A 17,593-nucleotide genomic window follows, 5' to 3' on the forward strand; every position below is an offset into this window, starting at 1 on the left:
AGCTGGAGTTATATAGCTTCTTTACAGAAAAAAGCATTTGACTCTCTTTTCCAGACTTTTCTTTGGAGCTTCATGAATCCTGAAGGACAGTTCTTCAGATAATTTCTTAAGCAAAAGAATTAACAATTGTGCTTTTTGTTAAAAAAAACAAAAAAAACAAAAGAACTATGCTCACCCCTGAAGTTTCAAGATCATATTCGTCAAGAAAACAAAGGAGATGGTGGACTTACCATCAGAGGAGGGCGGCGTGGTCCCCAGTGGTGTGGCTGGGGTTGCTGGAGCAGGGCCGACGGGGGTTGTCACCAAGCCCATTTCTGGATGACTCTGAACGAGAGCACAGATAAGGGTAAGAAAGAGAAAATCCAGTTCTGGGTATCCTCTGCTTATCCTTTCTGGTATTCCTGGCCTCATAATTAGACAGAAAGCTCACTGAGGAGGGACTGCTTCTACATTTAGTTCCTATGAGTACCTGATTACTGTCGATGCTTGCTAAACTCTAATGAGAAGCTCTGCAGGCTAGTTTTCTTTAAGCAACTAAGTTCCCATTACATAAGTTTTTCTGCAGAACCATATGAATAAAAAACTGGGATAGGGGCTTCCCTGGTGGCACAGTGGTTGAGAGTCCGCCTGCTCATGCAGGGGATAAGGGTTGGTGCCCCGGTCTGGAGCCTGTGCTCTGCAACAGGAGAGGCCGCAACAGTGAGAGGCCCATGTAAAAAACAAAACAAAACAAAAAAACACAGAATTATTCCACACACACACAAAAGGGCACTTGCTGTCCTATTTGAACCTATCTGAGAAGGGACTATTCTTATCAGATCAACCTAAAACATATCTACAGACTGTTCTAATGACCACATAGTTGACTAATAAATGCAGGTGAGCCAAGGAGATAACAGGTACTATAAAAAGAGCTATGCAGAGGGCAGCCTTCCCATTTCACAACAAACAAGAGCGTGTGGGGCTGGGAGGCAGAGACATGGGTGAGACATCCACTGGGGACCAAAACAGATAACTCCTCTTTCCCTTACCTTCCTTAGCCATCCCTGCCACATCAGCTCTTGAAAATTGGGCTGAGTGGTGGCTACTCCCTTCTCTTCCCCAACAACTTTACCAGATTTTACCCATCTCACTTCTTCCTTTAAAATCAGTTACAGAATTCAAAAAGCAGACAAGGAACACCCTGAGAATAGTGGGTAAAGTCTCATGTTATCAGTCATGAAAAATGATAAGTCCCTCTTAGCCAGACCCTCAAAGCAGCACACTGCTTTTTGACCTTATTTTTTTTGTTACTGAAACTCAGTGGATCCCATACACATCTGCCCTTTGAGAAAAAAGCATAAGCAAACTTTCCTGTAAAAGAAACCTTCATACATATTTTAAACAGTCTGGCTTTAAAATAAAAACACTTTATCAATTTGTTAAGACAGCTTTCATGAGCATCACTCAAGTTTTCAACCTATTTAAGTTCCCTTCTGTACCAACTACCGAGGCTATCCCTTAGGCAAGTGATCCAGCACTCAGGATTCTATGACTTTCTGCTTTCAATATTTGTAAACTTTTTTTCTTTTTTTTGGTTAACAGCTAACCTTACGCTGCATAAGATATTTTGTACTCTTCTTCTTTGGACATGGGTAAGATAATAAGATAAGTGACGTGGCCTATTTTATCTCCGGTTGTAATTCCACAGAGGTTTAGAAAGCAGAAAGCCTGTTATAAAAATCCATATGGGCAGATAATACCAAGGGATTTCCGGTGAGCAAAATGCAGTAATCTCATCTCATTTGTTTAGCTGAATCAGTAAACTGGTCAAGACCATTAACTTTGCATGTTATCAGATCCATTTCAGCACCAGATGGAAACATACATATTTGAGGAGAGCATGAAGCAAAGGCAACTGAGGCAACTCTTTATAACTACCACTCACCAATGCAAAGTAGGGTTTACACGGCACAGCCATGTATGAAATTCAGGGAGAAAAAGAATTGAAGTTTTTAACATAACCAACCTGGGCTAACACTGTGATAAAGTTCCGATTTAAATGAACAGCTTCGTAAAGTGCCAGAAGGATGGCCTCGTTGGTTCTAAAGAAAAAGAGAACAAATTGGAGAGTCTCTTATAATGAAGAAGTTAAAAGAGTATAACCCTCAAGGTAAGATTTCACTCCAGCTCCTCACTATAAATCCCTTTGAGTTTCTAATGCTCCCTTTATTTCCTTTTGGGGCTTATGTAAAGGGTATACAGTCAGAGCTTTAACTTTAATTCCTTAGAACTAGTTCTTATCTACTTCATTCACTATTTCCCCCTCTCGCTCTTCCACCCCAATCCAGTTAAGTCTTTAACTGGCTCAGACACCAAGCCCTCTTTCATTTCATTCCAGAGACAGCTGGGAACCGTTTTTTCAGCTTCTTGGGGCTCGTTACATGTGACTGAAGCAGAGTTTTCTAAGGTTCCATTATTGTTTAAAACTCAAGAAACAGTTGATAAATCACCAAAAAAGTTTGAATCTATAAAAGATTAGCAGAGGTAACGTTTCACACTTTCATATCCAGTGAGAGCCCACACTGATGTTCAAGTCACCACACAAGGACGTCAGCCACTTACTGCACTGAGATTTTCTCATGGGCATCTGCTATGAACATGCTGCCCACCTGTGGAAGAAAAGGGGAATTGCAGAGTTATAGCAGGGAAACGTGAGAGGTGCTCTGTGCCTACAAGCCTTTAATCAGTCAAAAAACAAGCTGCTTGGAACCCTGGCCCACCAGTCACACACAACAAAACCAGTTCACTTTGAAGATCTTAAAATAATCATAAGTAATAAATGAAACAATGAGAGCTCCCCTAACTTGTCTTTACTTAAAGGGACTTTAAAAAGCAAAAAAACAATCCCACTACTTTTGTCCAGCTCTCCTTTTTAATGCATAAGTTTAGTAACCACTGACAACAAGTAAACGGCAACCTAAACATCCTCATCACTTTGCATCTGCCCTTGAATTTGCTTATTTGAAGTCAGGAACTAACTCACAAAGAACAAGGAAAGCAGGCTGTTCATCCAACACAGAGCCATCTTTGGGGGAATATCCGGGTTTCAGACCAGAACTGTCTAAATGAAACCTACCGTCCATCTTTTACATCATAAAACCTTTTGTTTGTGACCTAGCTAGGGCAGTTGAATAAGTAAATGGAGTAGATTGCCTCCAATATGTGTGATATCAGAGGCACTGAGATAGATGCCCATCCATCTAAGAATACCTTTTCCACCTACTTATTGATGCCCAAAACCATGCAGCTGGAGCTTCATTTATTTGGTAGAAAACCTTTTCTTCTTGGCTAGAAGGCAAAGGTCCCTGGGAGCAATATAATTATATCTAATTCATCTAATCAAACACCAATACAGCACTCACACTGCTCTGACATCTGAGGGATTATCCATTTGTGCTTCAGAGTTAAAGAGTTTATCAAGTCCTTTCCTTGACAGTAGGCTCTGAGAACGAAGAAGGCATAGATAATGTGGGGGAAAAGTTGCCTTTTGGGGGACAAGATGGGGGGACTGCTGTTTCTTGCAATGAACTCAAAATCTGTCTTGCTCTAGGGCTGATTACTTGAATACTAATGCCCAAGAAGACAGACTTTCTGAATCTAAGTTCCAAGACTCCTAGATTTATATCTTAAAAATCAGTCCCAGATTATCTGGCCTAAAATGCCTATCGTGCTAAGGTTGAGATACCTTGCTCAGGAGTCTTGCAAACTGAACCAATAACTTTCCTAAACTATGGACCTCTCAGCCCAGACCTTAAGCCTTTAGATGAGTGGCTCAGATCACTGCACCAATCCCTCGAATCCAGGACCAACTACAAGAGATGAAGGGGCCACTGCAGACAGCCAAGGATCACTCAGGGTTGGACTTGGATCTAAATCCTCCTATTCTGTGTTCCATAGCATCAGTCCTCAAACAGAGCCAACTCTTTAGGAAGCAAAAGTCTGGCTTAATATGAACGCTTTTTTTGTTTTTGTTGTCTTTAAAAAATTGAATTGATTAATTGGAAAAAAAAAAAATTCTAACCCTGGTGGTCCAGTGATTAAGACTCCATGCTCCCAATGCAGGGGGCCCGGGTTCAATCCCTGGTCAGGAAACTAGAGCCTGCATGCCACAACTAAGACCCAGGGCAGCCAAATAAACAAATATTAGAAAAAAAAATAAAAATAAACTTCTGGGGCTTCCCTGGTGGCGCAGTGGTTGAGAGTCCGCCTGCCGATGTAGGGGACACGGGTTCGTGCCCCGGTCCGGGAAGATCCCACATGCCACGGAGCAGCTGGGCCCGTGAGCCATGGCCGCTAAGCCTGTGCATCCGGAGCCTGTGCTCCACAACGGGAGAGGCCACAAGAGTGAGAGGCCCGCGTACCGCAAAAAATAAAATAAAATAAACTTCTGAGTCTAAATTTGTCTACCCCTGCAGATCTCATATATTTCTGAGCAGGAGAGAAAAAACAAGTAGGACTTACCATATTTGTTAAAGCAGAGAAAAAACCGCCTTGGTGTTCTTCTTCCTTGTCTTTATACTGCCTGAACAAAAATAACTAAATTCAACTTTAGTATTATTTATCACGTGTCTTTGTCCTTGGCATACCAAGTGGTAATCAGAGCAGCTCACTCGCAGAATTCACTGACTCCAAAAAACAAAAGCGTTATGACAACCCAGCCACTGCAGTTTCCCCTGCAAGCTAAGAGGCACCCATCTGCTCTTGAGGTAGCGTGTACCAAAATGCCCAGCTACTTCGGGAGAGTCTTAGAAAGCAAGCTGCAAAAGTGTGAAACTGCTCTAACATATGGCTGATCCAGTTATTTCCCAAACAGACTATTACTTGAAAAGTGTGACAGTAAAATTAAGGCTGTAACAGTGAAAATCTTGTTTGTTTTTGAAGGAAAAGGAGGGAAATCTGTGAGCTAAACTATTTGTGGAGATGGGACAGATTTGAAATCCCAATACCCAATCGTGTATAAGCAAAGTCTGGAAAGGAGTAAGAAAGATCCTGCCTGGTCCTTGCCAGGATTAGATACACTTCTGGTTTCCATTCACTGAATACCAAATCCTTCCCCATCCCCAGCAAGAGGGAAAGCAAGCATCAATGAAAAGAGCCCCCAGAACAGACAGGGACTGTAGGAAGCTGCAGTTGATTACTGATGAAAAAGAAGTATCTGTCAAACTAGAACTAATTCAGTGCTTTCTTTTCTTTTTTTTAAGCATACAAAAAGCAGTGTTTCACAACCTTTTTTACATAGAAAACGGTATTTATATGATACATTGGGCTAAATGGAAGAGCCTGCTTATGGCTGGAAAACTAGTTAAAATGCTCTGCAATAAAATACCAAAGGTTGCATAAGAATGTTTGAATGTAAGAGTTGCTTAAACAAAAGATGGACACTAACATGGTGGCTACTTCTCCCCAGTGTTAAAAACAACTGCTGCTAAAGCCATCAAGCCCAGCTAGAACAAATGCATCTGCCAGCAGCTGTACCTCTAAATACTCTTCTAGGATAGGTAAGAGACGTTCACCCAAGAACTCTTAACAAACCTGTTTCCTACTCAACCAATTCAAACGAAAATTAGACCCTTCCCTTCTGGAAAGGTGGACTTACCTGTTATACTCAGATAAAGCTTGAGCAATCACAAGCCCCATTCCCTAGAGAGAAAAAAAAGATAGCACAGGTGAAATAAGGGGCTGTTGGTGATACTATGACTAGACCACAGAAAACACTAATTACAGTGCCATGGTCCAAGCCCAAGAAGTTCTACCTGAAAGTAGGCAACAAGGACAGGAATTCTGAGAGACATTGTCAAAGGATCAAAAGGAACTTCTTTGGAAAGATTTTTCTGATCTAATTATCTTACTTAAGGGTTCCAGATACAATTAAAATAGAGTAACAAGGGATGAAACAGACCAGCTCAGACCACTGACAATTTCACTGGGATAATTTTCACCTCAAAAGAAAAGAGTGAGTTAGAATCTTCAAACAAAAAGCTCTCGAATGTCTCTAAGACAACCCATAATAAAAGTGACGAGTCCCACATTAAATGAAGGTGCAGGGACTTCCCTGGTGGCGCAGTGGTTAAGAATCCGCCTGCCAATGCGGGCGACATGGGTTCGAGCCCTGGTCCAAGAAGATCCCACATGTTGCAGAGCAACTAAGCCCATGCGCCACAACTACTGAGCCTGTGCTCTAGAGCCCATGAGCCCCAACTACTGAAGCCCGCACACCTAGAGCCCATGCTCCGCAACAAGACAAGCCACCACAATGAGAAGCCTGCACACCGCAACGAAGAGTAGCCCCAGCTCACCACAGTTAGAGAAAGGCTGGGTGCAGCAACGAAAACCCAACGCAGCCAAAAGTAAAATTAAATAATTAATTTAAAAAAAAAAATGAAGAACCTGTCATTGCTTCCCCAACATTGATTAAAAAAAAAAAAAAAGAATCCGTCTGCCAATGCAGGGGACACAGGTTCGAGCCCTGGTCCCGGAAGATCCCACATGCCGCGGAGCAACTAAGCCCATGCGCCACAACTACTGAGCCTGTGTTCTGGAGCCCGCGAGCCACAACTACTGAGCCTGCATGCCACAACTACTGAAGCCTGCACGCCTAGAGCCCGTGCTCCACAACAAGAGAAACCACCGCAGTGAGAAGCCCGCGCAACCACAACGAAGAGCAGCCCCTGCTCACGGCAACTAGAGAAGGCCCGTGCGCAGCAACGAAGACCCAATGCAGCCTACAATAAATAAATAAATAAATTTATTTTTAAAAACAAAGACAAGCTACTCTCAGGCCACAGGAAAACAGGAATGTAATGGGAAGAAGCATCCAATAAATATCAATTTATTAACTTTCCCCCTAGAAACTGCTAAGCGTATCACAAAGATCAATTAAGGCCACAAGGATGAATCATGTGTGCTTTTTTTTCAGAAGAGAAATTAGAAGAATGAAGAGGGCAAGATGGAAAGAGAATAAAGCCAGACACCTGGTCATCTTCTTCCTCCCTATATTCAGAGATCAGATGTTATTTCCCAAACCTCCATGGATATACGTAGCAGATATATATCGTCCTCCATGTTTCAGCTTCACCAAGGCAGGCTATAAATATAATCTGGATGGTTCTACAAGAAGAAATCTCACAACATTGAGTCATCTAAGCTTTTCTTTTTTTTAATTTCAGCTTTATTGAGGTATAAGTGACACACAAAATTGTAAGATATTTAAAGTGTACATCATGGTGATTTGATATACCATCTAAATCTTATTCTTGGAAATGTAACTTCTTGACTCTGTAGGATAATCAACCTCAGCACACTACAACATGAAATATAACTGACCATTTCATCATGACTAGCAAGCAAATATCCCCTCACACCTTCCTTCCATGATGAGAAAATAGAAAACAGTAAGACAGTAGCACTGATGCTCTAAAAAGAAATACCTATTCCCTCTTTATAGCCAGATGAAATTAACACACTAGCTCTCTACTCTCTGTTCTAAATATCTACTAAAAGTAAGGCCACCAAAGGCAAGTAATTAAAACAATACACAAGGATCCAGATACTCACATTGAGCGTGGCTTCATCATCCACAATAGACAGCTTCACAATATAAGGATTCACAGACTATTAAACAAGAGAAGAGACTCCAGGTGAGTGTGACCTAGTTAAGAACCCATTAGCTATTTAACAAAGTGTTCACAAAAATGCTTCCATAAGGTGCTCTCTCTAGAGTGATGCTCCTAATACCTATGCCCAACTATCTTGCCAGGTGACTTCCTCCATTTCCAGTAAATCTCTCAGTGTGCATGGGCATTCACCAAGCATGCACAGATACACACACACACACACACACACACACACACACTTCTGTTCTACCCACATTTTCCTCTAGACTGAATCAGCTCAGGCCTATGTCTGCCACTTCTCCCATCTTTCCCTCTTATTTGTTTCTAAGAAGTAAGTGAACGCTCCACAACACTCACTTTGTCCTATCTTGCCAATAATTTACTGAGTCTATAGGGACAGCTGTCTTTTGGGGTGCATAAAAGCTCCCTTGCCATAAGGCACAAATTTATAAGTTGCTAACTTACACTCATCCCAAAGGCTCCCTAACCATTCCACAAACTATATCCAAGGACTGATTCACCCACCCGTAAAACAAAGCCACCTTGGGGGTGGAAAGTGGCAGCTGCTTAACAGCCAGAGAGGCCATTTATAGATCCAATACCCAAATAACACTGCAGGGGAACTGAAAAAAAAAGATGTAATTACCCAAACTACAATCTGGTCAGGACACTGGGATTTAATGATTGTCCCATCACTTAAAATATTGGAAGATTTCTTGAGTTTTTCCAGATTCAATCTCAGCTGGGCAGCATATGGAAATATATATATATTTAAACTCATTAAGCAACTGGGCCATCTCCTACCAGTGGGATGAGAACCAATGACGTGCTCACCTTGAAAACAACCCCTGCGTAGTATGTGAGGAAAGACCTACTACAGATCAGGCACCAATTCTAACCCAGGGGAAGCTAGAAACAATAGTTCTCAGATTGGCAGTTCTTACAGCAACCAAGAAAACATTACTGAGAAGCTTGGAAACCCAACTGAAAGGTTAACCCCCCCCCACCCCACAGACTTTATTAATCAAGTTTCTGAGGGCATCTTTCGAATGCTAACTGGGAATAGAGAAGGAGAAGCTTTGTTTTTTTAACAGCCCAAATGTTTACAAGGTTTTCTACAATACAATTCAAGGAGGTAAAACTCACTCCATTCGTTACTTGATCTGACAGAGGAAGGCTCTCAATACTTCTTCCTATAACTTAACAGTCAAATCCTGCTGACGCTACAGACTTCAGACAACGTCCAAAGCAAGTGGATCCTTGGAACTGAAAATCAGCAGTAGGCTGACCTTGAGATGCCATCAAATGAAAACAACAGTAGAAAGAACAGGCCACTGTCTCTTGGCACAATTTTTGAAAAGTCCTAGTTATCACCTTCCCAAAAGTAGACTGTCTTAAGTAATAATAAGGACCATCTGATTACCAAGAACAGCCTATGCATTAGCAACAGTTGAGGAAAAGGCAAGGTGGCTAAAATCAAGGATTTGAGTTCTAGATCCTCGACTTATTGTGACAAGTTAGGCACGTTAATAAACCTAAGCTCCATTTTCTCATCTGTAAAATGGGGAAAAATGTTTTCTTCCTTGGGGTTGCTATGAGACTTAAATCAAGTAAAATCCTTAGCACAGTATCTGGCATATGATAAGGGCTCGATTATTGGTAGCTATATTTTTTTTCCTTTGACATTTTTATCACAGTCAAAGGAAGATCTGTAGGGAAAAAAGAGAGAAAGAAAAAGAGAAGGAACAACTTACAACCAGACATAATAAACAATTTTGTAATTTCTGGGAAACATCATGTTCAGGGCAGCAGTTGGGGGCTGAGTCACTTCATCTCAGAAGACCTGGCCAACCCAGAAGGCCAAGATCTTAATGCTGTGAAAATTTCTATTCTGTCAGACACTGATTTTCCTTAACACTATATACCTGTTGTGGTCATGTTTTAAAACTCAAGGCAATCTACTTTTCATCAGCAAGACAGGATTACACACTCAGTCAGCCTTCACAGAATCACTCTAATAGGGTCCAGCCTTTACTTGATCTAAACCATACTTAACAAATTTCATTGCTCTTCCCTAGACCTTTTTTTTTTTTTGGCCTCCTCTATCTCTTGAGATGAAATTACTAAAATGGAATGCATTATTTGAAGTGAGCAAGAACTACTTCCATTCCTTAAGTCCAACACCTAATCTCTCTTCTCTGTGTTTAGCTGGACACCAAGCCTCTCTGGTGCTCTCTGCACCTTTCTGGAAAGGTTACAACTTACCCCACTGGTCATGGGATCGATTGTGGTGGTAACTAGAATGTTGTTCCCCCTAGCACACCCTCTTGTATTTTGCATAAAACTTCACCAGCTTTTGGTTTTGCTATGTTCATCTGGAATTCCTCATGCTCCTATCAAAAACCTTCCTGCTCCATGGTCACCAGGTTTCCTTAATGGTTTCTGGTGATTGACTTATATCAAAAGCTGCAAAGCCCAGATAAATTATGCCTACCAGCTTGCCCTCACCTACTGTATTAATTCTTCTGGGGTTTCTGACAGACTAGAGATGCATACCCCACTCAAGAAATATGATTTTCTCCAGTTCCTTGGCCATGTCCAATTTTTCAGGCTGACATTTCAGAAAGTCTTACTGGGCTGAACTAGGGCTCAGTTCACATTTAGAGAAGCCAAGCCATTGCCTCAGAGTGGCCTACATCCAGCAGAATGTTCCAAAAATATTCATTACTGATGATGGCTCTTTCCTTTCACACATAACTCGCTTTAACTACCTTCAGCATTTTTCCTCAGCTATTTTTCCTGCTGTTGTAATAAGGCCCCAGAGGCTATTACACATGACAGAGGTCAAAATGGCTACCATGCCTGCCCTTCCAGAGCACCAGCAAAACAGGTGTTGGTGATAAATTACTTATTTATTAGTAGCTCTGTACACCATTTGTCAGTTCCTCCAAGACAATGAAAGCGATCAACTCCTGGGATTTATAACACGTTAACATTGCTCCACATATTCCAGTCCCTCTTTAAGTATTCCTTTCTCACAGCCAGCCTTTCTTTCATATCCCTATTTATAAGAATAAGCTCCATATTTTATGTTACCCATCACTTTTGACCTGGCTAGTAATCATATCAAAAATCACTAAGTGAAGATCCAGAAGCTCAAAAATGAAAACATTCCCTCCAGCTGGCCCATTTCTCATAGTATTGCTACTTATTAAATGAAGAAAGTCAAGTTGCCTCAATGCAGCTCCTGACTTCTGGGTTCAGTAAAGTACTCCTAGTGTCCAGGACCCAGTGCCAAGTGCTCCCTATTCCTACAAAGCAATCCCCAGTGAGGTCCCTGGTCTTCCCTAAGTGGCCCCCTTCTTTTTCTGTGTATTCTACCTTTTGAGGGGAATCAAGTAGATGCACCAATCCAAGTATAAATCTCTGAGTTCACCTCTTTATCTCAAAACCTATAAATCTATCCCTGACTAATTCAGAGGCAAAAAGAACTCCAGAATTAATATGGATAAGGCTCTGTCTTCAACTCCCATCAAAATCAGAAAGAGCCCCCAAACCAACAGTTGATATTTATACAAGTGGATTGATTGCATTGCAGAAATCCAATATATAAGTCCAATATTTCAAAATAGATGCATTAGGTCAGTGGTTCCCAATCCTGGCTGATCATCACGTTCAAAAGGAGATATTAAAAAAAAAAGAAAGATATCTAGGTCTCACCCCCTAAGAGATTCTGATTTGGTGTGTAAAGAGTAAGGCCCAGGGACTTTCCTGACGGTCCAGTGGTTAAGACTCTGTGCTTCCACTGCAGGGGGCATGGGTTCGACCCCTGGTCAGGGACCTAAGATCCCACATGCCACACAGCACAGACAAATAAGTAAATAAATAAATAATATAAAGAGTAAGGCCCAGAAATATCTTCTTTTTAAAAAGTAACTACTGAGGGACTTGCTTGGTGGCGCAGTGGCTGGCTGCCTGCCTGCCAATGCAGGGGACACGAGTTCGATCCCTAGTCCGGGAAGATCCCACATGCCGCGGAGCAACTAAGCCCACAAGCCACGACTACTGAAGCCCGCGAGCCACAACTACTGAAGCCTGCACGCCTAGAGCTCATGCTCCACAGCAAGAGAAGCCACCGCAACAAAGAGTAGCCCCTGCACACCGCAACTAGAAAAGCCTGCACGCCACAATGAAGATCCCGTGTGCCGTAACTAAGACATGACGCAGCCAAATAAATAAATAAATATTTTTTAAAAGATAACTAGGTGATTCTAATGACAAGCTGGGTTTGGGAACCATTACATTAAGAGAGATTTACTCACTTTTTTAGAAGTTACACCACAGGATTCCTTTAAACAGCTATATCCTCTACCGCAGGCATCTAACATAGGACTTCTAGAATTGGTTTATCAAAATTAATCTATAAACCATTTACCAAGAACATGTCTTCTACATTAAGCAAAATCCTCTAGGAGTGGCCACATTTAGGAAGATTGTAGAAAGGTAACAGCTCTCCATTAAGGGACCCACTTACCTCATATTTTCTGTAGTTCACCAGCAAAGCCAAGAGGACTACGGCATCATACCCATGTTCCCTACGACTTGGCGGGTGGGAGAGTATCTGTAACCAGAACCAGAAATGGTGAGAGTGCTTGAGGAGGTGGTTTACCCAAAAAAGAAAGAGGTGACAAGGGAACTGACCTACCTGTAAAATTGCTTCAAATATGCTGTTGATCATTACATACTCCAGGATAGTGTTCTGGCTGATGTTATCTGTCACCTGAATATAATAAAAGGCTATTTAAAGTCTATACTAAGACACTCTGATATCTCATGTATATCTCCTCACCTAGTATCTAAGAGAAACAGAAATATTAAAACATTCTACTAGATACTTAGCAGATCTTAAAGCACTCCCAAAGCCACCTGAGCCTGAACAGACAAGACACTAGAAGGGTAAGAAATTAGCAAATTAAAACTTCCTAAATCTTTGAACTTCTCCTTGTTTCTCTCATACCCTCACAAAAGCATTTGCCTAACAGTTTCTTGGGTTTCATTCCCCAGATGCACAGGAAGAACTTTATGATCCAGAAGTCTTCAAGCAGTGGCAGGGAAAGGAAACCACCTGAAGTAAATGAATAATACCCTACCCTCCTCCCACTAGAAGGTACAGGCCAGCTTCCAGCTATAAAATCAAAGTCAGAACAAATAAAAATATTCAGAATCACAAAAACTGTTTCCAAATGAGACCTGATGAAGGGCAAAATCTAACAATCCAGACTGGTACAGGTTAAAAATGTCAGCAGTTGCTCCAAAGAGCAACTTCTAGGAAGCGAAAACCCATACAAATAACTTCCTTCTACACAAACACAACAGAGTGATGTAATGGCCCAGTAGAGATTTTTTTTCTCTTTTCCTTTCTAACTTTGGGCTCAAGAATTCAAATTTGCCCCTGCTGTCAATTTACACCCTTGACAAAGAAACATATAGGTAAGTTACTTACAGTCACTAAGCAGAGGAGAAGTTTCAGACATAAGCTCTTTAGACTTTCAGAACCTTCTGCACAAAGCAATGAATCCAAACTCTCCATCAAGTTCTGAGAAAGAGAACCATTAAGTATTAAACCATATCAAAGAACATCTCCACCATGTCTTTGTCAAACTCAGGGTTACGTTATGTAGGGTAATGTGAATAAAATAAAATGAAGCAACCATATCATTCCCTTAGGCCTAGGCCTTGCAAGACTAGACATAAAAAAGGAAGACTTCTAACTAAGTCTAGCTATTTGGGAAAAATGCCTTAGAACAACCACACAGAAAAATAAAGAATTTACTATTCCAGTAAATGAATGTTTGCAGCCTATCACCCTCATATAAACCTTCAGATTAGAATGAAATTTTTTAAAAGATTAATAACAGTTAAATAATATACAAATTAAAAACAATAAATAATAAACTAAATAAAATTAAATTCTATTAAACAAATTTTAAATAATAAATTAAACAAATGATTAAGTTAAAGGTTAATAATAATGGTTAAACAGCTAGATATGTTTCATTATTTGATAAGAAAGCATATCACTTGATGCAGGCACACTGAACAAACAACAGAGAGATAACATCACTACTAGCTGTTCACTGGCCATATGCACTATCCAACAAAGCTAGCTCATATCCATCCTTGTCGCTTCTACTAGACAATGTGATTAGAGTTTAACACTTGTACTAACAACCAACTGTTTTATCCAATGTAGTCAAAAGATGAAACCTTTAGATACTACAAGGAAGAAAAAAAGAAATATTTTACATTAAATAAAGGAGGAAAATGAATGGAGAATAAGGAGTTAGCGGGACATCCCTGGTGGTTCAGTGGTAAAGAATCCACCTTACAATGCAGGGGACGCTGGTTCGATCCCTGGTCAGGGAACTAATACCCCACGTGCCATGGGGCAACTAAGCCTGCACGCCACAACTACTGAGCTCTCGCACCTCAGTGAGAGAGCCCGTGTGCCGCAAACTACAGAGCCCACGCGCTCTGGAGCCTGCGCGCCACAACTAGAGAGAGAAAACCCGCAGGCCACAACTAGAGAGAAGCCTGTGCACCGCAATGAAAGATCCCACATGCTTCAACGAAGATCCCGTATGCTGCAACTGAGACCCAACACAGCCAAAAATAAATTAAATAAATAAATAAATAATAAATAAATCTTAAAAAAAAAGGATTTAGTGTGCTGGAAGGTCAAGTGAAGGTTCAAAATAAGCTACTTCAGGTCAATTCAACAAATATGTAGTAAGAGTCTACTATACGCTAAATATTGTGCTTTCAAAGAAAATAAGAAAAAAATAAGACAATGACCCTTGCTCTCAAGATGTTTTTAGTCTAACAGGAGAGAAAAACAAATAAACAGTTTAATGGTTACTATGACAGTAATATATATGGAGGAAGGGAATTAGCTCAGAAGTTACCTATTCCAGGACTCCTCAGGGACAGGCTGTATTTTGAAAAATCAGTAGGAATTAATTGAAACTTGAGGAGGAAAGGAATTCTAGACAGGCATTAGCATGATCAAAGACACATGAAGAATGAAATGGCCCTGGACATGCAGTTGGAATACAGGCAGTTTGTTATTATAGAAGTATAAAGAGTGAGGCACAGTGATGAGAGATGCGATTTGAGAAATAAATAGAAAGAAGATCATAAAAGTTTTATACAGCTAATGAGGGAGCTTGGTCTTTATCCTTTTAGTGATAGGAAACTAATGAAGGGTTTTAAGCAAGAAAGATTTGAGTGTTAAGTTACATCACTCTGCTGTCAGCGTGGATGACAGATTTAAAGATGGTAAGGCTGGAGAGAGGGAGACAAAAGAAGACTAACCTATCAATTTTCTGAGGAGGGTTGCCATGTCTTATTTGCCTCTGTATCCCCGATGCCTGGCACAGAGGAGCATAACAAATGTTTGTCAAAAGAATGAAGGCATCACTGCAATAGTTCAGGGATAATGGGGACTTTGGCAGTAGAGGAAAAATAGAAAAAAACAGATATGAGAAGTATGAGCTGAGGTAAAATTAGCTGAACATGGTGATAGTCTGGCTATGAAAGATGAGGGATAGGAAAGAGTCAAGGGTGACTCTCAGGTCTTTGGCTTGGGGAACTGGGAAGACAGGTATCCCCATTCTGACACAGAATGAATGAGGAAGAACAGAAGTATAGAAAACAATGAGTTCCATTTTGGATATGCCAAACAAGAGGTACTTAGGTATGTGTAAGTGGGTATATTCAGCAAGTGCTTAAAGAGAACAGGTCTGAGACTCAGGAGGAATTAAGGCTAAAGATAGAGACTTAGTAATCAGCAGTATATAGACAGTAGTGAAAACTGTAAGAATGAAAAAGATATTACGGATTTTACTATATATATATATATATATATATATATATATATATATATATATAGACTGTAAAAGGTTAGAATTAAAAACTAACTCCAGGGCTTCCCTGGTGGCGCAATGGTTGAGAATCTGCCTGCTAATGCAGGGGACATGGGTTCGAGCCCTGGTCTGGGAGGATCTCACTAGCGCGGAGCAACTAGGCCTGTGAGCCACAACTACTGAGCCTGCGCATCTGGAGCCTGTGCTCCGCAACAAGAGAGGCTGTGAGAGTGAGAGGCCCGCGCACCACGATGAAGACTGGCCCCCGCTTGCCACAACTAGAGAAAGCCCTCACACAGAAACGAAGACCCAACACAGCAAAAATAAATTAATAAAATTAATAAACTCCTACCCCCAACATCTTTTAAAAAAAAAAAAAAAGGAACTGACTCCAGGTACTAAATCTTTGTGTATTCCTAATTGCATATTCGTAACGTTTTTATTTTAATAAATTTATTTATTTATTTGTGGCTGCGTTGGGTCTTCATTGCTGCACATGGGCTTTCTCTAGTTGCAGTGAGTGGGGGCTACTCTTCATTGCAGTGCACGGGCTTCTCATTGCAGTGGTTTCTCTTGTTGTGGAGCACAAGCTCTAGGCATGCAGGCTTCAGTAGTTGTGGCTCACAGGCTCTAGAGCGCAGGCTCAGTAGTTGTGGTGCACAGGCTTAGCTGCTCCGCGGCATGTGGGATCTTCCTGGACCAGGGACCGAACCCGTGTCCCCTGCGTTGGCAGGCAGATTCTTAACCACTGCGCCACCAGGGAAGTCCCACATATTTGTAACTTTTAAAAAATAAACTAATCACTATAAGGATTCTTTGGCATACAGATTTCTTTATTTTAAATGTAGTGAATGAGAGAAGACAGGTTCTTCAAAGTTCATATTATGAACAACATTCGTTCAAGATAGTGACAAATACTGCAAATCAGATATTTGATAAGGCACTTGTATCCAAAATATATAAAGAACTCTTACAACTCAACAATAAAAAGACAAATAATTCAATGTACAAACAGGCAAAGGATTTGAATAGACATTTCATACACACACACACACACACACACATACACATACCCACATTGCTGGGGAAAATGTAAAATGGTACTGCCACTTTGGAAAACAGTTTGGAATTTCCTCAAAATGTAAACATAGAATTACCGTATGAGGGACTTCCCTGGTGGTGCAGTGGTTCAGAATCTGCCCACCAATGCAGGGCAGACGGGTTCAAGCCCTACTCCAGGAAGATCCCACAGGCCGCGGAGCAACTAAGCCCATGTGCCACAACTACTGAGCCTGTGCTCTAGAGCCCAGGAGCCACAACTACTGAGCCAGTGCTCTGGAGCCCACAAGCCACAACTACTGAAGCCCGTGTGCCCTACAGCCCACACGCTGCAACTACTGAGCCCATGAGCTGCAACTACTGAGCCCATGTGCTGCAACTACTGAAGCCTGCATGCCTAGAACCCAAGCTCCACAACAAGAGAAGCCACCACAATGAGAAGCCTGCGCGCCGCAACAGAGTAGCCCCCGCTGGCCGCAACTAGAGAAAGCCAGCGCACAGCAACAAAAACCCAATGCAGCCAAAAATAAATTAAAAAGAATAAAAATTCAATCATCTATGTCTGAGTCCAAATCTTCTAGTGCATCTAACTATCTGCAGATGATCCATGAACAGCTGTCAGAAGCAGACATCCACAGGCACATCTACAGCTTATGTCTCACCTTCATGCACAGCTCCGCCTTGTCAAAGCCCATCAGCATGTTGATAATGTCAAACCCAGAGGTAGACTTATTTTTTTGATGGACTCCTCGAATGAGTGCACACAAGGTCTGCAGAGATGAGAGAAAGAATTCTTTCTAGAAAGGAAGTCTCAAAATGCAAAGGGCATTGGATCAGTAGCTTCACACTGCAACCTCAGAACCTTCTCCTTACACAGTTGACATTCAACTGCTCTATTCTCTGAGCTCCAAAACACAGTCTGGGTCTTAATATGTGCAAAATCCAGAAATGAAA

General features: G+C 41.3%; 1 protein-coding gene across 8 annotated transcripts in view; it reads right to left on the minus strand.

Annotated features, from left to right (window-relative positions):
• The window catches only part of ARMH3 (armadillo like helical domain containing 3), a 169,716-nt gene that overhangs the window by 124,552 nt on the left and 27,571 nt on the right, over positions 1 to 17,593 (minus strand). For 6 of the 8 annotated variants that reach the window (XM_049696927.1, XM_049696932.1, XM_049696929.1 and 3 more), the window contains 10 exons: positions 17,302 to 17,409; positions 13,159 to 13,251; positions 12,361 to 12,435; positions 12,190 to 12,276; positions 7,597 to 7,653; positions 5,639 to 5,682; positions 4,504 to 4,564; positions 2,605 to 2,651; positions 2,009 to 2,084; positions 231 to 324 (listed from right to left, as the gene is read on the minus strand). In XM_049696927.1, coding sequence (XP_049552884.1) covers positions 231 to 324; positions 2,009 to 2,084; positions 2,605 to 2,651; positions 4,504 to 4,564; positions 5,639 to 5,682; positions 7,597 to 7,653; positions 12,190 to 12,276; positions 12,361 to 12,435; positions 13,159 to 13,251; positions 17,302 to 17,409 — 742 coding nt within the window. The remainder of the gene's footprint in view (positions 1 to 230; positions 325 to 2,008; positions 2,085 to 2,604; positions 2,652 to 4,503; positions 4,565 to 5,638; positions 5,683 to 7,596; positions 7,654 to 12,189; positions 12,277 to 12,360; positions 12,436 to 13,158; positions 13,252 to 17,301; positions 17,410 to 17,593) is intronic. The other 2 variants (XM_049696930.1, XM_049696928.1) reach the window with 2 other exon arrangements.

The sequence above is a fragment of the Orcinus orca genome, chromosome 14 (genome assembly GCF_937001465.1).
Source record: "Orcinus orca chromosome 14, mOrcOrc1.1, whole genome shotgun sequence".
Classification (NCBI taxonomy): domain Eukaryota; kingdom Metazoa; phylum Chordata; class Mammalia; order Artiodactyla; family Delphinidae; genus Orcinus; species Orcinus orca.